The sequence below is a fragment of the Elaeis guineensis genome, chromosome 9 (assembly GCF_000442705.2).
Source record: "Elaeis guineensis isolate ETL-2024a chromosome 9, EG11, whole genome shotgun sequence".
Classification (NCBI taxonomy): domain Eukaryota; kingdom Viridiplantae; phylum Streptophyta; class Magnoliopsida; order Arecales; family Arecaceae; genus Elaeis; species Elaeis guineensis.
Window position 1 is genome coordinate 3,580,722 of NC_026001.2, and position 24,003 is coordinate 3,604,724.

Here is a 24,003-nt window from a genome sequence, read left to right on the forward strand (position 1 = left end):
GAGGTCTCGGCAAGTGACCGAGATGTTGTCCAAGTTCTACTCGACCATGGTCGAGGTAAGTTTTGTATCACCTTCTTTTTCCTTAGAAATTTTTCTCATTATGTGATCCTGACGAAGCATTTGCAACGGCAGCTGATCTACACAATGTCGGAGCTCGAGGCCGGGTACCGGAGGTTCGGTAACGTCCGGACCGCCTATAAGGAGAGGTCGGCGGCGGCCGAAGCCGAGAAGGCAATGTTGGTCGACCACTTACAACAGTCGGCCGACCGGGAGGCCAAGTTGGTAGACGAGGTCTCCCGGCTCTGGTCCGAGCTAAGGTCGGCCAAGGAGGCCAGACACAAGGGCCGGGCCGTGCGTCGTCTTCGGCACGAACGGGACGGCGTTGCCGCCGAACTCCAAGGCGAGCGCGAGCAGCTTCGGGTCAACCTGGAGAAGCTCGCCAAGGCGGAGGAGGAGCTTTCGATCGCCCAAGCCGACGCCGACATAGCAAAGGCGGAGGCAGAGTCGGCGAAGGAGTCGCTCGGCCGGGCGGAAGAAGAGGCAAGGTCGGCGAAGGAGTCGGCCGACCGGGCGGTGGAAGACTTCCGGGCCTCCGACCAGTATCGGGAGGAGATGCTCGAGTCGGGTTTCGCCTCGTACCGGGTGGGGTACGAGGACGGTCGGGATGCGGTCCAGGCCTTGTACCCAGAGCTGGACCTCAGCAGGGTCGTCCCACCGTTTGCCGAGGAGCAAGCCACCGAGGAGATGGCCGACCATCCATCGGGAGGCGTCGACGTAGTGGATGAAGCCGTCCTGGAGGAAGTGACGCCGACCAATGGTCCCGCTTCAGCCGTCGACCCAGCGCCACTCGTGGCCGACACACCGGTCATTCCCGATTTACCTTCGATCGAGGAGATCGACTCTGAAGGTTGATCGGGCGTTGCCTTTGCCTTTGTCTTTTCTATTTTGGCATATTTGTAATCGGGCTTCGACCCGACTTTGTAAACTTTCTTTTAACTTTGAATGAAAGCTTTTTTCACATCTTCCTTCGTCTGTTTCTTTCATGTGTTGTTGAATGTCCTCATGAGTCGCTAACTTATGTAAGTCGCTAACCCCCATAGGTCGGTTAGGATATTCGGCATCTCGTGCCAATACGAAGGTAGAATGGGTCCCAACTTTGGATCGGACTCTGATAGTCAAGGTCGTCAGTCGGGCGCGTCTGTTGAGTCGGGAGCCGACCGATCGTGATAAAGGTTCGGTAGTCGGGCCTCCACTGACGCGTTTAGTCGAATGTCGTCCGGCGCATTGTCGGGGGAACGACAACAAGTCGGATCCCGATGCTCTCGCGTCGGGTATTCATGCTGTGTCTTTCGATATACGGTGGTAAGCCGAATATCGTCCGGCCGGCCGTGGCTCGGTCGGCAGGTCGTAGATGCGACTAAGGTCGCGTCGTGCGATAGACGGTGGTAAGCCGAATATCCTTCGACCGGCCGTAGCCTGGTCGGGAGTCGCGGCGTCAGTCGCGTAGGCATTTTGCCTCTCTTTGGTCGGGGCCCGATCGGCTTGTTAGCCGATGGTTTGGCCCGAAAGTCCGACCGTAGAAGGAGTGTTAACCCCCGTCAACGTAGATGCATCGGTCCTCGCAAGAGTCCGATGTGTCGTCGAAGGTCGAAGGAGTGTAACTCCCGTCCATAGGGGTACATCGGTCCTTGTAAGGGTCCGATGTATCGTCGATCGTCGAAGGAGTGTCAACTCCCATCCATAAGGGTGCATCGGTCCTTGTAAGGGTCCGATGTATCATCGATCGTCGAAGGAGTGTCAACTCCCGTCCATAAGGGTGCATCGGTCCTTGTAAGGGTCCGATGTATCGTCGATCGTCGAAGGAGTGTCAACTCCCGTCCATAAGGGTGCATCGGTCCTTGTAAGGGTCCGATGGGTCACCGACGATAAGGTCGTCGGTTCCAGGTGGACACTAAGTCCACGTTGATACGTCGGGGCTTGGCCTTGGTGAGCACCGATCATTAGTCGAAGAGTTAAAACTCCAAGTTTTCAAACTGAATTTGTATTCCGACTGAACAATTATAAAGTTCACGGGTAGTACAACTTCAAGTTGTCGGCGTTCCAAGTTCGGAGAATGAGTTTCCCTTCAAGGGTCTCCAGTCGGTAAGCTCTCGGACCATAAGTGTCTGCTACCTTGTAGGGCCCTTCCCAATTTGGAGCCAACTTCCCTTGGTCCAGGGGCTTCGAGACTTCCGCCTTCCTCAAGATCAAGTCGCCAGGCCTGAAGAGCTTCGGTCTGACCTTGGCGTTGTAATACCGAGCGACCCTCTGTCGGTACGAAGCCATGCGAATTTGAGCCTCGTCTCGCAGCTCGGGAAGGAGGTCTAGGTCGGCCCTCCGACTCTCGGAGTTGCCCGGCTCTTGATACCGCTCGACTCTTGAAGATGGCAGTCCAATCTCGAGCGGGATCATGGCCTCCGTTCCATAGGCCAGACTGAAAGGCGACTCCCCGGTCGGAACGCGGGGGGTCGTTCGGTAAGCCCACAGAACGGAGCCTAGCTCGTCGACCCAGAGGCCTTTGGCTTCGTTTAGTCGGGTCTTGAATCCGTGGAGCAAGGTCCGGTTGGTCACCTCGACCTCGCCGTTGGACTGTGGGTGCCCGACTGAAGTCAGTCGGTGCTTGATGTGGAACCTGGCGCAGAAGTCCCTGAAGTCCTGGTTGTCGAATTACCGTCCATTGTCGGTGATGATCGTATGCGGCAACCTGAACCTGAAGATGATGGACTTCTGGATAAAGTCCTCCATCTTCCGCTCGGTAATCTGCGCCAGGGGCTCAGCCTCGGCCCACTTGGTGAAGTAGTCGATGGCCACGACTATGAACTTCCTCTGACCCGACGCTGGTGGAAAAGGACCGAGAATATCGACCCCCCACTGGGCAAAGGGCCATGGAGCGACAATAGGAGCAATTTGGCTGGCCGGTTGGTGTTGAATGTTGACGTACTTTTGACATGGTTCGCACCTCCGGACCAACTCGGCCGCGTCCTTCTTCATGGTAGGCCAGTAGTAGCCCTGTCGCAAGACTTTGTAGGCCAGGAACTTGCCCCCTAAGTGGTTTCCGCAAATTCCTTCGTGAACCTCTCGGAGAGCGTAGTCGGCGTCGGTCGGTCCCAAGCACCTAAGCAGGGGAAGGGAGAACGACCTCTTGTAGAGTCGGCCATCCATGATGACATATTGAGAGGCCGACCATCGGAGTCGCTTGGCCTCCGCGGGATCCTCGGGACCGATCCCGTCGGTCAGATACCGAACGATCGGGTCCATCCAGCTTGGTTCGGCCGTTAGCTGTTGTACTTCTTCGACCCGATCGACGCTCGGCTGCTCGAGGTTCTCCACGAACGTCCGACCCAAGGAGTCGTAAGCCGAAGTCGCCAGTCTGGAAAGTGCGTCGGCACGGACGTTCTCCGACCTAGGGATGTGGGAAATTTCAAAATACCTAAGGCGTGCCACGAGGTCCTTCACTTTCTGAAGGTATTTGACCATGGTCGGGTCTCGCGCCTCGAATTCGTCCTTGACCTGCCCCACGATCAGCTGAGAGTCGGAGAATGCTCGGAGGCTGTCGACGCCCAGTTCTTTCGCCATCCTCAAGCCAGCGAGGAGTGCCTCGTATTCGGCTTGGTTATTGGAGGCCCTGAAGTCGAACCGGAGGGCGTACTCGGTGACCACCCCATCCGAATTCGTGAGCAGGAGCCCAGCCCCGCTTCCCTGAGCGTTCGAGGCTCCGTCGATGTGGAGTACCCAGGTGGAGATCGGGTCTGGCTCAGAGACCGCATCTCGTCCCGGGTCTTCAGCCCCCGACCCTTGGTCGGTTGTCGGGCATTCGGCGATGAAGTCGGCCAAGACCTGAGCTTTCAGGGCAGGCCTTGGTCGGTACTGAATGTCGAACTCACTGAGCTTCATCGCCCACTTCGCGAGTCGTCCCGATGTGTCCGGTCGGCGCAATATGGCCCTCAGGGGCTGGTTGGTGAGCACCACTATGGCGTGGGCCTGGAAGTATGGACGGAGTCGTTGCGCGGAGACGGTCAGGGCGAAAATCATCTTTTCCGTCTCCGAGTATCTGGCCTCAGCGCCGTGGAGCACCTTGCTGGTGTAGTAGATAGGCTGATGGGTTCGGCACTCATTTTCTCGGACGAGCACCGAACTGATCGCCTCAGAGGATGTGGCCAAGTAGAGATACAAGGGTTCCCCGACCTGCGGCTTTACGAGCAGCGGCGGGGAAGCCAAGTACCTCTTCAGGTCTTCGAAGGCCTGTTGGCACTCATCCGACCAAGAAAAACCATTTGCGTGGCGCAGAGTTTTGAAAAACGGGAGGCACCTTTCAGCTGATCGAGAAATGAATCGGCTGAGAGCGACGATCTTTCCGTTCAGCTGTTGGACCTCCTTCTTGGTGTTCGGATGACGCATGTCGAGGATTGCCTTTATTTTCTCAGGGTTGGCCTCAATCCCTCTCTGAGAAACGAGGAATCCGAAGAACTTCCCTGAGGTCACCCCAAAAGCGCACTTGGTCGGGTTGAGCTTCATCCGGTGTCGTCGAAGGGTGCGGAAGGTCTCCTCGAGATCCTGAACGTGGTCCGGGATCTGCGCGCTCTTCACCAGCATGTCGTCCACGTATACCTCCATGTTGCGCCCGATCTGATCTTTGAAGACCTTATTGACAAGTCGCTGGTAGGTGGCGCCGGCGTTCTTCAGTCCGAAGGGCATCACCCGATAACAGTAGAGGCCCTTGGGAGTCACGAACGCGGTATGCTCCTCGTCTTCAGGCGCCATCCGGATCTGGTTGTATCCGGCAAAGGCGTCCATGAAGCTGAGCAGTCGGAATCCGGACGTCGCGTCTACCAGCTGGTCGATCTTGGGAAGTGGGAAGCTATCTTTTGGGCAGGCTCGGTTGAGGTCGGTGTAGTCGATGCAGATCCTCCACTTTCCGTTGGCTTTTTTGACCATGACAACATTGGCAAGCCAATCGGGATACGTGGATTCCCGGATGAAGCCCGCTTCGAGTAGCTTGTCCACTTCTTCGTCGATGGCCCTCTGCCTCTCTGGAGCGAAGGACCTTTTCTTCTGCCTCATCGTTGGGTCGATGTTGAGTCGGTGGGTTATGGTTTCTGGGGGATGCCCGACATATCTGCTGCCGACCAAGCAAATATGTCGGCATTAGCCGTCAGCAGCTCCGTTAGTCGGCGTCGTTCTGGGTCGGGCAGTTGGGACCCGACCCAAACTTTCCTGTCAGGATTTTCTCCTATCGGGATCGCCTCGAGCTGCTCGGCTGGCGAACCTCGCTCTTCCTCCTCTCGTTGGTCCACCTTGTCGATTGTCAGGGAGCCCTCCGACTCGTCGTTTTGAGCGGAGATCTGGAAGCACCGTCGGGCGAGCTATTGATCCCCGCGCATCTCCCCGATTCCATTTTTGGTCGGGAACCGAACGAGGAGATGGTACGTCGAGACGATCGCTTTGAGGGCGTTCAGTCCGGGTCGTCCAAGGATGGCGTTGTAGGCCGAAGGAACTTGGACGACCGCGAAAGTTAGGTGGACCGTGCTTTGCCGTGGTTCGGTGCCGACCGTCACGGGCAGGGTGATTTCACCCTCTGTCGTGATGGCGTCTCCGGCAAAGCCGATCAAGGGAATGGAGAACCTCTTAAGTCGGTCAGTTGACAGCTGCATCCGGGAGAAGGTCGAGTAAAACAAAACATTTGTCGAACTTCCATTATCAACAAAAATTCGTTTTACATCATAATTTGCTATTGTCGCCGACACAACAACAGCATCGTCGTGGGGAGTCTGGATGCCCCGAACGTCGTCCTCCGTGAAGGTGATCACGTCGTCCGGGCGCGGCTTTTTCGTTGGCTCCCCTCCCGCTGATGTCCCCGGGCCCAGCCGCTTGGAGATCATGTTGATGACTCCGACCGTCGGCTGATTGTTCGCCGCTTCTTCAGTCGGCTGGAGTCGTCGATCGGCGACCGGTTGGGTCGGTGGGTCCTTCCGAAATTTGCCGAAATACCCCCGGCGGATGAGAGCTTCGATCTCATCCTTCAGCTGGATGCACTGCTCGGTGTTGTGGCCGTGGCCTCGGTGAAATCGGCAGTACTTCCGACGGTCGAGGCCTTTTGCCTTCAGAGGCGGAGGCCGTCGCAGGTATTCTTCCCCCTCGATCTCCATTAGAATCTGTGCACGAGGAGCGGAGAGAGTGTAGGAGTCATACCTGGGGCGTGCCGGCCTCGGAGTTTGTTGCCGGGGCGATTTTTGGATTCGTCGGGGTGGCGAGACCCGACTATCGGTCGGGGGCCTGCTGGGTTCGGCGGGCTCCCGACCTTTCCTCCGCTTCTCTTTCGGGCCTCTGGGCTCGGCCAAGCGTCGGTCGGACGCTCCTTCGTCCGCGCGTATGTACTTGTATGCGCGCTCCAGTAGCTCGGCATACGTCCGGGGGAGGGTCTTGTCCAGAGAGTAGGTGAATCGGGACGCCCTCAGGCCCCGTTTCATGGCTGAAATAGCCATATCTTCGTTGAGGTCCCGGACCTCAAGCGCGGCCGTGTTGAATCGCGCCACGAAGTGCCGGAGCGTCTCATTTTTCCTCTGTTTGAGGGAGAAAAGGCTGTCCGACGTTCGCGGCGGCTTTCGGCTGGTGCTGAAGTGGGCCACGAACGAGTGCTCGAGCTGGGCGAAGGAGTGGATACTTCCCGATCGAAGACCGGAGTACCAGGCCCTGGCAGCCTTGCGGAGTGTGGCGGGGAAGCCGATGCAAAAAAGAGCGTCGGTTGCCCCTTGAATCGTCATGAGAGCTTTATAGCTCTCGAGGTGGTCGACTGGGTCGGTGGAGCCGTCGTATGGCTCCACGTGCGGCATCTTGAACCGACTGGGAATCGGTTCGTCGAGGACCAGTCGGGAGAGAGGTTGGGCGGTCTGGAAGTCGACGTCATTCGAAGACTTCTGGCCGTCCATCTGCAACTGCACGAGTCGGCGGTCGATTTCCTCGAACCGGCGCTCGTAGTCGTCCGCTTGTCGATGCTGGGAGACCCCGGGAGTGGAGTCTCCGGAAGATTCCGAGAGGGAGGCCGACGGTGTGCGCGGTCGTTTCTCCTTCCTTGCCCGTTCCAGCGGGGAAGGAGAGGGCTGCTGGGACCGTCGGTCATCACGCCAGGGCCGCTCCTCTTCTCCGTGGGAGCGCTGTTGAGGGCGCTCGCGCGGAGGCGACAGGGATCGGCGCGGTCGTCGGCGGCTGCTCCTGGAGGGCATCGGACGGGCCGCCGGTTGTTGCTGGAGGCTCTTGACTGCGTCCGTCAGCACAGTCATCTGCCGTACGATGGCCGCGATCTGCGCCTCCGTGGTCACCGCGGGGTGTGGAGAGCTGGGCTCCGCCGCCGGCGGTGGCGGGGAGGCCTCTTCCCGACGGAAAGAGCGCCTTGCCGATCCGGTAATCCTTGATCGCTGGGCTCTTGTCTTTGTCATTCTGTCCCCCTTCCTGGCGCGCCAATCTGTTGCGGCCAATCGCCTCGTCGTCCGATCGCCGGGGAACGTGCACCTGCAAAAACGAGAAGTCCACACTGACCGGAGGCGGCTCCGGCGGGAACCCTCCGACGGTCAAGTCAGAGAGGTGACTGGGCAACAGTGAAATGAAGACAGAGAGCTCGATCGAGGGAGAGAGGGAGAGAGGAGCGAGCCTATGATTTTGGAGTCGAGAAGTGGGGGAAGCGGATCCCTTTCACTGTTGCCTTCCTCGATTTATATAGTGGAGCACGGTATGGCGCCGTCATTAATGGCGCAGACAAGTGAGGAATTGTCAACTCACTGTAGATTGTCAGAGTCGCCGTGAAAGTGTCATGTCGCCGTGGGGCTGTCAAATCACCAGGGTTGACAATGCCCTCGGCGGGACAATGCCCCTAGATGGCCGTGCCGCATGTCGCTGTCAGAACTGACAAGGTCTGGCGGCTGTACGGCGATCAGAGGAGTCGACCGACCCTAGGTCGGTGGCCAGCTGAGTGGCGCCGGGCTCCTCCGTTGGTCGGCGAGTTTTGCGTGAGTCGGCCATCAGACCTCCGGGTTCAGTCGGTCGGGAAAGGCGCGCCCGACACATCCTCAGTCGGTCGTGAGCCGATGATTGGCCGGTGATGGCGTCAGTCGGTCGGTCCGACTGTCAATCGGTCGGTCGGTCCCTCCGGCCGTAAGTCGGTCGGTCGGCCCCTCCGGCCGTAAGTCGGTCGGTCGGTCCCTCCGGCCGTAAGTCGGTCGGTCGATGGGTATTCCCCAACAGAGCCAATGGATGGGAGATTTGTGTCCTTAACAAACTCTTTTACAAGGAAGGACCTTCTGTACAGATCACTTTAAGCTGACAATGATCATTTGCCATATCCATGTTCAATGTTTCTATAAAGGTTAGCTGAAATCAATAAATACTTGAAAAGAGTCCCTTTACAAACATTCAATAGCATAGGTGGACTCCAAAATCCAACAGAGCTAAAGCGACTTTACTGATTCATCATAAAGGAACCTAGTAGCAGATCAACATATTATAATGACATTCAAGTGAGCTAAACCCGCTCAACTATCCTAATATTTTCACAGTTCAGTGCCAGCAGTCATTGAATTGATCAAGCCAATGATGTATCTCACTTTTCAACATAGTCAATTTCCTATTTATCAATTTTGCCTGCTTAAAATTTTGAAGAATGGATGCCAACTTCCAGTCATAGGAGAAGTTGTACCCGACGAAAGTTTGGCTAAGCTTAACAGCAAATTATGAAATAAATTGATCCCAATTTATCAGGATAAAGCTATTTTTTCTAGTTATGACCTGCGAAAATGACAAACCATCACCCGTCATGATGTTCCGAATGGTTAATAAAACACTCTCAAATGGTGCAGTTAGTATTGAAATGAGCATCAAAGAGCTATAGCATGGAAAAATGTTTAGTACATAATGATAGGAAAAGAAACAGCTGGGCAAATGCAAGATATTGAAAAAACTGGCAATCATATTCTGCGGCTAAAGTTCAATCTCTACCATCACAACATATGAAAAACTGGAAATGAAGAAATTAATAAAGTTGATCTTAGTTTGAGACTTTGGTGAAGGCAAAATCAAACTTTTCTTTCATAAGATGCTAGAACTAACAGAATTCAAGATTCATGTACCTGCTAATGTTTTCATCACTGAGGTTGACTTTCCAAAAGAATAATTCTTCAAACCAAAAGAAAAAGAATCAACTTCTCAGAGAATTAAAGTGTCTAAAGATGACTCCTATCTTCCACTAACAGTAAAGAACTTTCCTCAGAAATGTATTGAGAAAATTTATACCTTTGAAGAAGCACTTAAAAAGTCCCAAACTTCATGTTGCTCTGCAACATTGGCAATTGATAGAAGATCCTGGCCGGATGAACTAGAAACATGTCAAGCTGGCAGATCAAATGCCAAGTAAAAGAGTCGCAAACTAGAGCATAAAACCATACTTGCAAATATTTGTCAAGAAGAATGCACCGCTGGTGCACAAAATTATCATCAATACTGGATGAAAGAAACCTCTTTGGGGGCAAATGTAATGTATAATTAGGTATATCTTTTAGATGCCGGTGCAACCGCTCAAAATTTCGGTATCTGCAATCCAGTAAACAATAATATCAATATAGAAAAATCAACGAATCCATATCTATACATGACAAGTAATGTTTCTGCTTTTAATGGATCTCATGTAAGAATTTCCTTCAAATTAACAATCCATACAATTCATTTGTGATCATTCCAGAAAAACGTTGTGAACAATATTGAGGAGTGTACATAAATGAATGGAACAACTTCCTAATAACAAGCCCTTGCTTTCTCTTTTTTCTTTTCAAGTACATGGTTGGTATGAAGTAAGGTTTTGGAACAATATGCTAACAAAATAAACAATAAATAACCTTCTATTTTACTTTATAGAATCTATTCAACACAATCAATGAAAAGGGTGAAGAGTTGGCATCAGGTAGACCTCAGATAAAACAAGAAATTTAATGCAAGCAAAGTCTCAAAATACCTATAAAATTCAGAGATTTCAGCTGTCACAGACAATAGTAATACAAAAATTAACATCCATATGATGCATGCCGCTTTTTTATAGTGATGGATGCATGAATATCTAGAGCCTACTGGGATGTCTAGGTAAAAGCATGCCTTCTTTTCACAAACCAGGTCCTGTTCTCTGCATCTGTTACAGCAATTAAATAAACTGCAAAAGATTTAGATCCAAGCTTTTCAAAATATGCTCCAACAACCTGCACAAACATTTTAACAAAAAATATAGCACTGTAAACAAGTAATTTAAAGTTTGGCAAAGGAAAAAAAATAGAAAGATTATAAAAACATCTGCTAGTTTGACCATCATTTCAGAAATAACTTAGCAAGAAATACTGTAGAAAACATTGTCATAGTTAAGCAACTATTTTGCAGAAAACAGAGGTGTAAGTTCTCCACAGCGAGATGTCATTGCACCTATTTGCTTGCTGCATTTTTAATCATGAGGGATTCAGATACTAAATTATTCAACCACTAAACAGGAGGATGGCTTTATTTGTGAAAAATATGTAACCAGATAAGCATATCCGCATCTGAAAGAAGGATGCTCTGACATACTATATATGTGAATAAAATAAAAATTCAACAGATCAAATATGACACCAAACAAATAGAGCATCATTAATCTCATGCAAAATCTCATGCAAGCAAATATATACACACATATATGATACATACATATGTATGTACATACATGCATGCATACATACAAAATCATATACATGTAAACCATAATATCCCATGTATACGAAACTGAACAACAGTTAAAACCAGGAGGCACAATTACTACCTTGGATGCTGTCAAAGTTGGTAAGCATATACTTGCCAGAGAACATAGGAGAGCACAAGACTCTAGAACACTTTCCAGCTCCCCAGAAGCAACATATTTAATGAGATTTGAAGCATAAATCAGCATCAAAACATTGGAGGTTAGTTAAGGACCGCTAGATACCTAGTATGTGAGAGACCAAAAGATAAAAGCGCACAGATGGCAGACCCATCACAGTTTATGAACATGAAGGATTATATGTGTCATATGATAAGCACAACAAAACATTACAAAATAAATAACTCAAACCTTTCTATATAGGATCAACTGCCGATTAATGGAAGCATCAAGTCTGCAAGAAGCCATAAAAGCTGCACAATTTACACAGATCAAGGCAATGAATTCTCACCCGGCAGCTGATCTTTGGAACATAGAAGGATCCGTCATTCTTGGAGACCACTGCAGAGCTTAGCTCTTCCTTATGCTTGCTAAAGTTTAGAATATAGTTCTCCTTGAAACCAGTAGTTTCACCAATTCTGCCCATGAATGCTGTTTCAATAACAGGCATGCTACTAGATCGCTTTAGCTGACCTTTGTCAATTTTAACAGTTTTCCTGGCATTTTCATCACTTCCATCACCAAAATGACCCCTTTCTTTAGATTGCACACTAACCAGCTCTTGGGAAACATGTCGCTCATCCTTTGTTGCTACACTTGATTGGCTATTATTAATGGGCCCCTGCATTAGGTGAACCATATATTTATCATCTATATTTATAATACTTTCATTCATATTGGCCAACAATCCCTTCCTCATGTTTTCTGCATGAGATATACTACGTATATTTCTTGGTGCACTGTTCATGGAACCCAACAAAGTTCCTGCCTTCATAAGATTGACCATCTTCTTTTTGTAGTTTCTTCCTTTTGTCCACAAGTTTTCAAGATTGTCAGGGGCAAGGACCTCAGATCTTCTTTTTGTAGCAGCATCCAGTATCCCTGCCCATTCTGCTGCCCTAGGTGGTATATGATGCCCAGTATTTTCCTGTAATGTTTTCAGAGGAACATGCTCAGAACAAGCAAGCAATTTTTCCCCACCGCTTTTAACCATTATCAAATCACCAGGATGATTAGAAGCTGTAGTTCTCAACTCAGGCTGAGCAGTCGGAGTATTTCCTCCAGAAACTTTATGATCATGCACAAGAATAGCTTCATTTGTTGACCTATCAGAGTCCACCTCTCCATTTCTGTTATCTTGATTGGAGAGGAATATATACTCAATCAACTCATTGATATACCTGAAGAAAACAAATAATGATTAGCTTAGATAGTTTGTAAAGGTACCCTCATGTAAGAGCAATTTCTCTCAATTAAAATGTGCATACCGACCAAGATAAATAATACAAGAAAGAAAAATAAAGGAAGATCAAATGGAAAGGGAGAAAAATAAATATAAAAGGGCCTATATTGTTCATAGCATTGCAGCATCAACAGGTGACACTACAGAACTTAGGACTATATGGTTTGAAAATCAAAGGAGAACTCTAATATTTGAAAAAAATCCAACATTGATATTGTATCAAAGAGGGTTGTGATCAGAACTCAGGATTCCTTCTTTAGGAGTTCTAAAAATAAAAAGAAAATATATCTCTTCAGTCCATGTGTGCATTCTAAAGCTTTTTCATTTTTGTGAGAAAAATATACAAGAAAACAAAGTCAACTAGCCCTTTACCAGGCCCACAAGAAGACAGTCCTTTAATGAATACTGGTCACCAATCACCTTAATTGATGAGAGGCCTAGGTTAGAGATAATTTTTATTTCCTTTTTTAGTTTATTCTCTTACATAACCAACAGCTCTAGAAGTTTATAAATAGGGTTGGTCTTGGATTTGTTTTTAGTTGGATGGTTGACCAAAAAGAACTGATGATTTTAAGAATTTCTTGTTCTCTAGCAACGTAATCTGCAAAGGAGTGAGACCTTCAAGCCCTGAGTATGAGGTGTAGGTTATTAGGCCATTAGGTATCATTTTATTCTCCTGCTCTTATTCTTTTCCTATGTCCAGATTTTCCCAAGAAAATGCCAGCAAAGTTGATTTTGATTGTTTAATCACACAAACCCTTTTAGAAAACAGTTTAGACCCTAGAATCCAAAATTTTGGTCCAGAAATTAGTCAGCCATTACTTTTTTTCCTCCAAAAACATTAACCTTCTTGGTTAGTTTTGTTGAAAATTCATGTCCACATCTTAAATTACTGTAACACACTACTATCTTCAACCTAAATAGGTCCAATATCTAGACCGTCCTAAATTGCAACCTTACCAACAGCATACATTGTATTGATGCTGGATATCATTTTTCTAAGTGGCAGGTACCAATTTAAATGACTCGCCATGTGAAATATACCAATGTTTCTGGCATCTCCAATTGGCAAGCATAATTATGCTATTTTGCTTTGGCTGTGCCTTAGTCAGAGCTGGCTTATTAGATTTTTTTCATGGAAGGGGCATAGCTTACTAGATGTTCACATGATTTACCACTTCCTGACATGGGAATCAGCCTGCACCTTAATGCTTTGATATCTTTTCTGGAAGGTTTTTGGTGCCATCAAATCTTTCATCCATTTTCAGGATGACTGCATCAACATGCTCTATGTTAAATAGTGCCCGAAAGGATTGTTTCATTCACTCTCTCTCTCAATGATAAAAGCATTCCTGAAAACCACAACCTTCAATCAAGCCAAGCACAGCTAGTTGATTTAGCTTCATGAATCATCATTGGCTAATCGTTTTCTATTGAGGGCTAGCTACAGCTATAGTGTAAGCATTTTCAACTCCTCCACATATGCCATACATACTAGCTAAGGTCTTCCCCACCTCTATCTGAACCATTTAATATGGATTAGAGCACCTTGCCTTACTGGAGCCTCCTCAAATCTTCATTTAACATGTCTGTGCCATCATTTTGACCTCAAATGATACAATTAAAGTCTTAGGACTGGTTGGACCATTAGTAGAAAGAAACTTCTACCTAGGGTAATTTACCTACTTCAAAAAATTATTGGACACTCAAATCTTGACCACTCTTCCTAAATGCTTCTTTACTTCAACCGTTTCTAAAATATCCACTTCCCAACACCCATGCCCACACCCAATTCTAGCAATTAAGGTTCGATCATTCAAATTGCAATAGCTTTTTTTCATTTTCACTACTAGTTTTACTATCATTCGGAGGTAGCATCATATTTACAAAAAATTCAACAACTAAACCTTTGGCAATCACTAAGAATTTAAAGGCATTGATAACATACTATGAGTTTATAGTAGGTGTTGGGTTAGCTTGTGTTTTTAACTTCTTTGGCAATCACTAAGAATTTAAAGGCATAGATAACATGCTATGAGTTTGTAGTAGGTGTTGGGTTAGCTTGTCTTTTTAACTTCTTTCTTCCTAAATTTCTACTCCTTTAGTATGGAATTACATTATACTACCTTTACTGCTTCAATTTCCACTTTTTCTGACTAAAAAGTAAAACAAGTTTTTGCAATTTTGATGATACTAAGTACATCACCAATAAGTTCTCTTAAGATATTACAACATTTTTTTGAGGGCATGACTTGGAACAAGATTACTAAACTATGGATGAGTTGTTTAGTTAGTAAAAAAGCTTACGCAGGGCTGGCAAAGTTCATGACAGGTTGCAAAACCAAGCAGGCCAACAGCTCTCTACTGAAACAGCGAACAAATGGGCATTGAGCTTCCTGTGGCCTCAAGACTATTGCCAGAACTCCTCCAACAATACGTTGAAGAACCTGGATTTAACAACACATAAACCTACAATGCTAATAAAGACATCAACACAATAATATAAGAGATTGCCATAATCAATTTTGCACCTTATGTTCACACTCCAGAGAAAGCAGAGCAGGATGAAGTTTCTGGGAAGCTATTAGATGCTGTTTTAACCTTTCATCCCTTTCCTCAAAAGAAAGAGTTCCGATAACATCTATGCCAATCTCTGATTGATATTTTCTGTATAGGTCTATGTGGTTTCCAATCAAGTCAACCATGTCCCTGAAACATAAAAGGAATTTGTTTCCAACAAAAGATTTCAACTATATCAATAAGACATAGAAAGCTTATTGGTGACTACGAAAGTAATTCAAAAGCACCTTGTTAACAAGTCAACAAGGTTGATCTGTTTAACTCTTCCAGATATTTCAACAAGTGCATCTAGTATGATAGTGCGTATTAGTTCCGGCGCCTCCTTGTCAGGAGTAAGAGATGAATACCAAAGATCTACAACAAAATCCTGCAAGATCTTGTTAATGAATTCCTCAATGGCAGCCTCCACAATGGGCGAATCAATTTTCCTCCTCCATTTTGTAGAAGGTGGCACAGTAGAAAGATGAAAATCATCTAGAGGTAACTGCTTCTTTTCCAAATGAGATAGATATGTCTGCTTACGGACAGGATGCACCCTCCAGTGGATCACCACCTCATAAGATAGAAAGCGGAAGACTGAAAGTATAAGAATTGATATTGGGATATTTGTCCACATTGATTTACTTGTATCTGTGAAATACAAGAGATGATGGCCAATGATGAAACTGATACCAACAGCTTTTCGGTGGCATATTCCATAAAGAAAGACTTGTGAAAAGAGAAAAGAGGAATATTTAATTATCCTAGCTAATAGCAACTGCCCATGATAAAATAGAACAAACAAGGATGCACATTATTATTTTGTTGTTTTATGGACAAAAAATAAACATTTGTACACACAAACACATGCATAGAAGTGCATGCACACATGCACTCACATGCATGCATGCCCACGCGCGTGCCCACCCACATGTCATGATAAAATAGAATAAACAAGGCCACACATCATTATGCATTTATGGGCAGAAAATATATACATTTGAGCACACTTGCAAGATACAGACACATGCACAGATGTGCATGCATACACACCCACGCACATGCACGCACCTGCCTGCTGCATGCACTCACCTCTAGTGAAGTTGATAATGTCTCCTGTAGAGTCTGCAAGCTTGATTCCTAGCACCAACATCTGGTTTGCAGACTAGTAAATTTGCCACCATTAGAGAAAACCAGGCTTAGGGACCTTAAACACAACTGGAGCATTGCAGCAATATACAAAAACTTCACATGCCAAAGGTTTTAAGTATTTAGTAAAGAAGTTTATAAAACATACATAAACTCATGGCATATACATATACTACTTGTACTTGTGTATACATATTATATATGGTACTTCTATGCATGTTAATGTGTTATATATATGGCGCTTTAATTTAGTACATTCATATAATACTTTTATCCCACATAAGAACTAATCAGATCAAAAATATAAAGCAAGCTTGCCAGAATACATACAAATGTAGCCAAAGCTCACCTCGTAAAGTTAGATTTCCATTGGATAAAACCTAAATGTAATTACAATGCCACACAATTTAAGAAAATATATGAAACAACCAAGCCCATCTGATCACACAGTCTGCTCAAATGATGAACTATTCGAATGAGGAAAGAAAGAATTTAGGCTTCGCATACCTTAGTAAGTACTTAGAACTTGTGTTTCAAGTCAGCTGTGTCAATAGAAACACCTGTGCATCCCTTTGGGTGGGTTCCATGATTACAAAATTTATTGAATTACCAAGGAACATATATGCAAAGTGTATTAGGTTGTTTCCATTTGATCAGTAATGTATGCATGCTTTTTTCCAAAAGTTTCCATACTTCTATTAATCCATTTCAAGTACTATTTAATTTGAGATGATTTGAATTGAACACACGCAGGTGCACATGTACACGCAATTTTCTTTTTGGGCACAGGGGGTGGGGGAGAGAGAGGCACCCCACTATGGAGTTAGGAAAGTTTTTATGGTTTCTGTATGTTATGATTTAATTTCTACCTTTCTGTGGCAAGACAAAGTCCATTATATCTGGGACAAGGAGCCACCAGGATGTCCCAAAACTTGATTTTACATAACATAATGGGGTCAAGCCTCATTGGTCATCACTAACCAAACCTAGGTTAGATTATTCTTCATTCTACAAGATGAAGTAAATTTTTTAGCCATAACACCAAATATCTGCTCAGGAAAATGATGGAGTGACTGACATGAGCAGTGAATTTCGAATAAAACATACTAAAGGAAGTTTGGCATAAACCATTTTAATTTATTGTTGAAGGTCATTCTCTCTCTTCCCATCCTTCCCTCCCTCCTTCCTTCCCCTTTAGCTGGCAAACAACTTGCATGCCTCCCAACTTTACTTTGCAGAAAAGAGCTACAAAAAATAAAGACTACTACCTTGCTACATTTTCCCATTCCTTTTGAGATACTACCCTCTCTCCAACAAAATATTGATGCATACATTACCCCAAGATCAGGTTTTTTTTTGTTTTCCTTTTTTCTTTTTTCTTTTTTTTTTTTTCTTTTTCTTTTCTTTATTGTATAATGCACATTCATATCAACTTCCCGAGAAACACATTCTCTAATGTTAAAGAAGCGTTCTAGGAACTATTTCCAACCTGTGACAATGCAGCTATATGCTATTTGCAAATCGTGACAAATCATGGAACTATTTCCACTATTTCATAGTATAATTCATTGCACTCACTTAATTCCGAATTTTGATCAAGACAGGACCTTCGCATAAAATTGATTTCTTTGTGTTATTCGCAAAAAGGTAGACGGGGCAAAAACAAAAGAAAAGAAACGAACCAAAAGCTCAATCTTTTTCACTTCAAATTCCAGAGCTAGCTCTATAAAGCATGCAAAACCTAGAGACAATCAAGGTCCAGTCCCGGCCAACCCAAGAATTCCTTGTTCCAAAACGTATAAAGAACAAAAGCTTCATGGGATGAAGAAGACAAAGAGAACCACTTACGCGACAAGAAGTAGGTGATCGCAAAGACGCAGATGGCCCAGCAGACGGTTCGAACCTTGGCCTCCTCGATCAGATCTTGCAATGTCTCCATCGTCCTCATCGTGTCGATCCCTCTCTCGCTCCTCCACCCTTTCTCCCGACCCTAAAGAAGTGAAAGACCCTCCAAGATTAGCGTTCTCCGAGGCGAATCCCTCTCCACCGAGATCAGAGCGATCGATTGAGCGAAGACAAACGAAGAAAAAATTTCCAAAGATCGGGCAAACGCTAGCAATCTTTCTTGAAACCCTACCGAGAGAAGAATAGGATTCGAGTTACCGGCAGTTCCGTTCACGCCGGGGAGACTAATATTCTCTTCGTCGACAAGGGAAAGAAAAGGGTTGGGGGGTGGGGGGCGCGACGGCGAGAGACTGACACAGAGACAGAGGGGGTGGTATATTTCGCGCGAAAGAATGATCGATCTTTTTTCGCGACGCCAGCCGTTGGATCGCTCTTTGCACAGCTTTTCAAGGCTCAGCACACATCAAGAGACAGAGATCATGCTTTGAAAGTTGTGCAAAACGCGATCGCTGCGAAAGAAAAACAATCGTGCTTTCGCGCGAAAGATGCACCCCGTATGAGAGGGAGGTGGGCTGGGGGAGAGCCCGTCGGCCTTCATGCTAATAGCCGTCCGGATTTGTCGTCGTACCCAGATGTATACCTAATTATCTGATTGATATTTAAATATTTAAATTTATTTATAATTTTATAAAATATTTATTTAATTTTTTAAAAAATATATAATTCCATAAATATTCTGTTAATTTAATTTATTATCTATTATAATTATGTAGTTATAAAATTTAATTATTTAATTTATATTTATAATTATATCAATATTTTTAATTTTTAATATCTAAATTATATTTATGAACATTTAAAATAAATATAAATATAAATTTTTATATTTTAATAATATTTATATTTATATTTATATTAAATAAAATAAGTATGAATGTGAATATGCTGATATCTCGTGATTTTTATCTATATTTATTTAAATTTTAATCGTACTTAAAATATGGATATGAAAGCCCCTCGTAGCCAATATGTTTCACGTGACGGCACAGAATGTTGATGCATACTGTTTCATGGTGTCTTAACTTTTAAGATGGTGCTTACCAAAAAAATCTTTTAAGATCGTAGGGTCTCGATGCATGGAAGATTTCTACTTAGAGAGGACGGATCAAGGTGTGGGAGGGCATCACGCCATCCAATTGCTGTTCTAAAATTCTCAGACATGATAAATCTTGGACTAATTTTGAACCAATCAAAAAATATACTGGCTTAGAAAAAAAAGGAGCACAACCAGATTACAACATTACTAATAAAAGATTAGAAGTAACGTTGTATCATCGGGCTGAATCGAATAATTGAAAGCTTAAATTTAATTGAATTCAAAAAATATAAATAAAAAATTTGATTTGAACTCGATCGAATTTTAATATTTGAAATTCGAATTCGACTAGATGAAAAATAAATAAAATTTGAAATCGATTTGGTTCGATTCAAATATTAACCGAATTATATGCGAGCTCAAATTCAAATTCAAAATCGAATCTTAATTTACTAATAATATATATAATAATATATATTATAAATAAAAATAATATTTTAAAAAATATATATAAATTTTAATATATTCGTAAGTTTTCGAATGGAGCATTTTGCTGTTCCAGTTCAATTCAAAAAATTATTGAAATTATTTGAGTTCGAATTCGATAATAATCGAATCGAGCTCGAATAATTTATGAGCAATTTAACTCATTTGCATGAAAAACAAAATAGCCATGAACGTTGGAGCTTAAAACAAAATGCATGAAAAAATGTTGCTCGGATAAGTGGTGCATGAACGTTCATTAACGCGAATCGTAAAGTCATTGGTGAAATAGCCATGCACCTAAGAATTGCCCATACTCCTCTTTCACATCATCACATGCATTGCAGACACATCGTCATGTGTCTTGTCGAGTTAGCAACAGGCTCTGCATACCTCTCCTTGAAATATGCTAGTGGCATTCTCCAAAGAGCTCATATGTCACAGAGTCTCTGCACAATTTTGTCTGGGTAAGCTATCTCATCCATCGTACCATTAATCGAGGATTACATCGAAGGTGCAAATATTGATACCAGGAAACACACTTTATTTAAAAAACAAAAAATAATATATAGAAACTTTTTTAAAAAAAAAGGAAGCATCGAAATTAGGTGAGATGGCATAACAGTAAAAGAGGGGAGTGCCTATGCGATCTCAAGCCCCCAAAGCTCTAATGATACCCATCTAGGGCAACCTATCCCCACAAACATGTTCCACATATCTACAAATCTTGGAATACAACAAAACAGACTAACCTTGTCCTTGAATTGTTTAACCATAGCGTAGAATTATTTAGCCAGGACATAAATGACTGAGACCAAAGCTGCATAAAATCCAAATCAATCCAACCTTTAATAAATCTGCTCGTGTCTACATTTTAAACTAGTTTGAGTGTAAATAAGAGTGGCTAGATAGTTGTGTATGATGCAAGTCTAACTTGACAGTACCTTTCCAAATTGCACCAATGTTTATATCTCAGATTAGGTCAAATGTTCATTTGTACGTTTAGAACTAGGCCAAATGTGAACTGGAATAGTTCAAATCCCCGAGTGTGTGTGTGTGTGTGTGTGTGTGTGATGCAAGTGTGGCTCAACATAATCTTCTTTAAAGAAAAAAAAAAAAAAAATGGATCTGCTATCTTTTCCCTACCATTTTATCAAACACCTGTAACGTACCAGAGCAGCCCATCTTTTACCTACCCAAATGAAACGAACTGAAGGTCTTCATGAAGGCAGACCTTCTCAACCATTTTGCCGAACTTCTATTTCTCCTTTGGTCAGCAAGCCTTGATCCACGCATACAATGTTCGAGTCAACCACATGGGTGGATTTCTCCTTCCTTCCCTCTCTTCTTCGTTAGTGGCCAATCGGAATACTTGGCGAAGGAATGGAGTACCAGAATAGTTGATCGGAGCCGCTGGAACGGCTGACCGGCCATATTGTCGGTGTGGGGAACAAAGTGACGAAGTAGTTGATTCGAGCTCCGGGATGGTTGATCCAAGCACTAGGATGCCCAAACGGAGTGCCCTAGTGGTCGATGTATCAAATTAAAGGCCGAGGTGGTCTGAGAGGAGAGTGGTCTTGGACGAGCCGATCGGAGCGTCGGAATGGCAAACCTGAGAACGGAAAGCAGGGTAAGATAGCTCGGTTCAAGAACGAAGAAATAGAAGTCATAAGCTCGAATAAGATCGAGAGACTACTGATTCGTTTCGTGAGATGCTGCATCTTTTCCGCAGTCGCTTTGGCTGCGAGTCAAAATGCTGCCATTTGAACCTACTTTGTAACTCAAGTTGCTGCATCTCAGTGAATTGCAGGAAACCAAACATGTCTGCGTTCTCGTGGCTGCATATGGATTTGCAGATAAAGACGAAGTAATTGATCTGAATTCCAACTAAATGGGGGGGAAAAAAAGAAAACAAAAAGAAAAAACGAGAAGTTTGGCAGCTCTGGGGAGAAAGAAAAAAAAAAATCAGTACCATTTTTTAAAAAAATCGGTACTTTTTTTTTTCTCTTGGGAAATTGATGACTATAACGTCGCCACCATTGGTGGTTGCTTTGACAACATCCCCAACCCATATGCAACATACAGCCTCAAAGTGACTCAAAAATTTATTTTTTTCATCAAGAAGAAGTTGCACACATAATTTTATCACTGTTTTATTTGCCTCTTTCGACTACTCTACACCACAGATCATTTTATTTGAAGCAGCAACAAGATTGCTTAACATATATTGCGTAGTGCTACGTGTTATGGATTGGTATATGTGCCAAAATATCTAACAGAGAGAAATACAAAAGAGGTGTAAATCAGTAATCAAAGTTATAGAACTGATCCAGTGAGTACCAATCACCAATCACAAGATCTTGATGGTGAAACATATCATCCTCAAGCAGTGGTTGGAATCCTGGAAACATTGGTTGGGGAGTCCAACAATCTGACGCAGTGACGTCATTACCGGTAACAACTCCTTCCGAGGAGAATGTCACCGACTCAGAGCTGCCCGGATCCAGGGAGAAGTTGCTGTCCTCTGGATACATTTGGTTCTCAAATCGAGCTTCCGTGATCTCCCAGCCTCCAAGCTGATTCAATCCTTGGTCAGGCATTTGGTTCATCACCGAAGTCGACGCACCTCCCATCACACTGAAAGACTCGTCCATGATTTCTCCCGGCAATTCGGGAACAGCAGGATCGGAGTTCAACACAGGACACTGGTTAACAAACTTGGTGTAAAGTAGCGCAAGGTCAATCGCGGATCCCTCAGAAGGGGGAAGCTCGCTCTTGTTGGAATGATGGGAACTCCCTCGCATGCCATCGTGCTGTGCATGGCCGGAACGATCAGAATCCAGCAGTCCATGACTGTCGTAAATTAGATTGCTGAGGGACGTAGGATGATTTGCTTGCGATCTCGCAGATTTCCCACGCCGGTTCTTGCGGCACCCACCACCGACGGGGACATTCCGAATGGTTCCCCCTTTGGTCCAATACCTTCTGCAGCCTTTGCAAAAGTAGCGAGGCTGTGTTAAGCTGTAGTTGTTGTAGTAGCAGAACTTGGTGTTGGAGGAATCACATCGGGGGCAAACAGGTGCTAGCTCCATGTTGGGCTTCCAGCTATGGTACGCCATTAATGACCTCTGAGGAGGGTAAGGGAGCACTCGAGACAACATCAAGAGTAAACCTAGCTAAGAGGGGACGAAGAGATCTATAGGTGGTAGGAGTGGAGGAGGAGATGGGAGAGTGAAGTTAAAGAACAGAGAGAGGATCGAGAGAGCTAGTTCAGATAGAGAGAGAGAGAGAGAGAGAGAGAGAGAGAGTGGGGGGGGGAAGGATTTTACGCGTGCGTTCTCTCTGTCGCTGCACGCTTCCCCATGTGCACGCGCATGGGGGGAGTACGTAAGCCATCGGCTACGGTCGGGGAGAAAATGTTAGGGAGAAATTATTGGGGGTCTTAGAAAATGCTCGCAGAGAATTTTCTGTACGAGCACATAAGCTAGCGTTCGTGCTTGGTGAATGCAAATTTCTGACAGCAGATTTTGCGTCTGCATACGAAGATATATGCGGGCGCCAGGAGAAGAACCGTCGTGGCCCATTTGGGAGCCGGTTAAGCTCCCCGCCTTGGCGTCGGCGGGTAAGTCGTGTCCTCGTGGTGAACGCGTTGAGCATTTGATTGGCTATCTGGAAGAGAAACATCAGACCTACGGTGAGCGGTAGGGGAGGCAAACTCCTAGGGAATGCGAAAACCCGACCTCTCCTCCGGAACACCGGAAACGAGGCGAAAGTGAAAGATAGCTGTATTTGGTAAAAAGACCAAAACACCCTTTAAGCCACATGGTACAAGGTACTACGAGTGGACCCCCATCATCCAACGGCTTACGTACGCATCACTGGGTGCGGGGTCCATGACCAGCACAATGGGAGACAGACGGACCGTGATGACTGTAACACGTTGTACGATCAAAAGAGATGGCAACACGTTGCATGACACGTTTCACACGGATTGAGCGCGACGGGAACGAGGTAAAAGTTTAATTTTGAGAAAGGTCAGGGGTGGCTTTGGGGAGCCCAGACTGGGAACAGGATAGCGGGTCCACCGGAGGGGTGAGGTCACATGGATCTTTGTGGTGCACGAGCAGGTGATGGGGGAGATCACGTGTGGCCTGCGGATATCACGGCGCCACGTCAATCTCTGTCTCACCTGGAATACCGATGGACCACGACTAAAATATTTTATTTTTATATTAAAAAAAATTATATCTTTCATCGTGTATACCACGTGATCATGCATGTAGATAATCACAATGTTTTGTTATTACGAAACCCATTCATTAAATGTGCTCATCCCGTCACATCTCGGTGCACTGCCATAAACGGCTATGATTGTTTATGTACATGATTGTATGGTGCATATAATATAAAATCTAATCTCCAAATTTTCTTAGCGTTGTACGTAGAGTGCAATGAAGAGTTGATTCGGATGATTCATATCCTCGTCCAGACTGCGATGTTGGGGATTAGTGTAAAGTTGAGAAACTTGGATTGGATTGGAGACCATAAAAGGATATAAAAAGCACACAAGTTTAATATACCAAAATATATCATTATCATCAAAAGGCACAG

General features: G+C 45.2%; 2 protein-coding genes across 9 annotated transcripts in view; both read right to left on the bottom strand.

The window, feature by feature from the left end:
- Positions 1 to 20,779, bottom strand: part of LOC105052056 (uncharacterized) — a 39,307-nt gene extending 18,528 nt beyond the window's left edge. The window contains exons 1-10 of one of the 8 annotated variants that reach the window (XR_012134215.1): positions 18,046 to 18,434; positions 17,757 to 17,898; positions 15,008 to 15,410; positions 14,732 to 14,909; positions 14,508 to 14,647; positions 11,250 to 12,138; positions 10,171 to 10,271; positions 9,471 to 9,615; positions 9,319 to 9,387; positions 9,156 to 9,201 (exon numbers count right to left, since the gene is read on the bottom strand). Coding sequence is in view for 7 of the 8 variants with exons in the window: in XM_073243059.1 (XP_073099160.1) it covers positions 9,156 to 9,201; positions 9,319 to 9,387; positions 9,471 to 9,615; positions 10,171 to 10,271; positions 11,250 to 12,138; positions 14,508 to 14,647; positions 14,732 to 14,909; positions 15,008 to 15,410; positions 17,757 to 17,856 (2,071 nt within the window). In the remaining variant the exon portion in view is untranslated. Of the gene's footprint in view, positions 1 to 9,155; positions 9,202 to 9,318; positions 9,388 to 9,470; positions 9,616 to 10,170; positions 10,272 to 11,249; positions 12,139 to 14,507; positions 14,648 to 14,731; positions 14,910 to 15,007; positions 15,411 to 15,851; positions 15,944 to 17,756; positions 18,435 to 19,692; positions 19,718 to 20,588 lie in introns of those variants that run through there. The other 7 variants (XM_073243059.1, XM_029266731.2, XM_019852876.3 and 4 more) reach the window with 7 other exon arrangements.
- On the bottom strand, positions 20,755 to 22,695 carry LOC105052057 (uncharacterized). Its single transcript, XM_019852879.3, has 3 exons — positions 21,733 to 22,695; positions 21,089 to 21,230; positions 20,755 to 21,004 (listed from the first exon to the last, which is right to left on the bottom strand). Exons 1-3 carry the CDS (start codon positions 22,551 to 22,553, stop codon positions 20,936 to 20,938), a joined length of 1,032 nt encoding a protein of 343 aa, XP_019708438.1. The 5' UTR covers positions 22,554 to 22,695; the 3' UTR covers positions 20,755 to 20,935.
- Positions 22,696 to 24,003: the final 1,308 nt, after the last annotated feature.

Bases quoted from the DNA above. Each gene is read 5' to 3' on its own strand.
- LOC105052057 (XM_019852879.3), bottom strand. From the start codon at position 22,553: ATGTTGTCTCGAGTGCTCCCTTACCCTCCTCAGAGGTCATTAATGGCG. The intron at 21,231-21,732 runs GTACTCACTGGA...ATCCATATGCAG, and splicing joins GATCTTGTGATTGGTGATTG to CCACGAGAACGCAGACATGT. The intron at 21,005-21,088 runs GTAGTCTCTCGA...TTCCGTTCTCAG, and splicing joins GCATCTCACGAAACGAATCA to GTTTGCCATTCCGACGCTCC.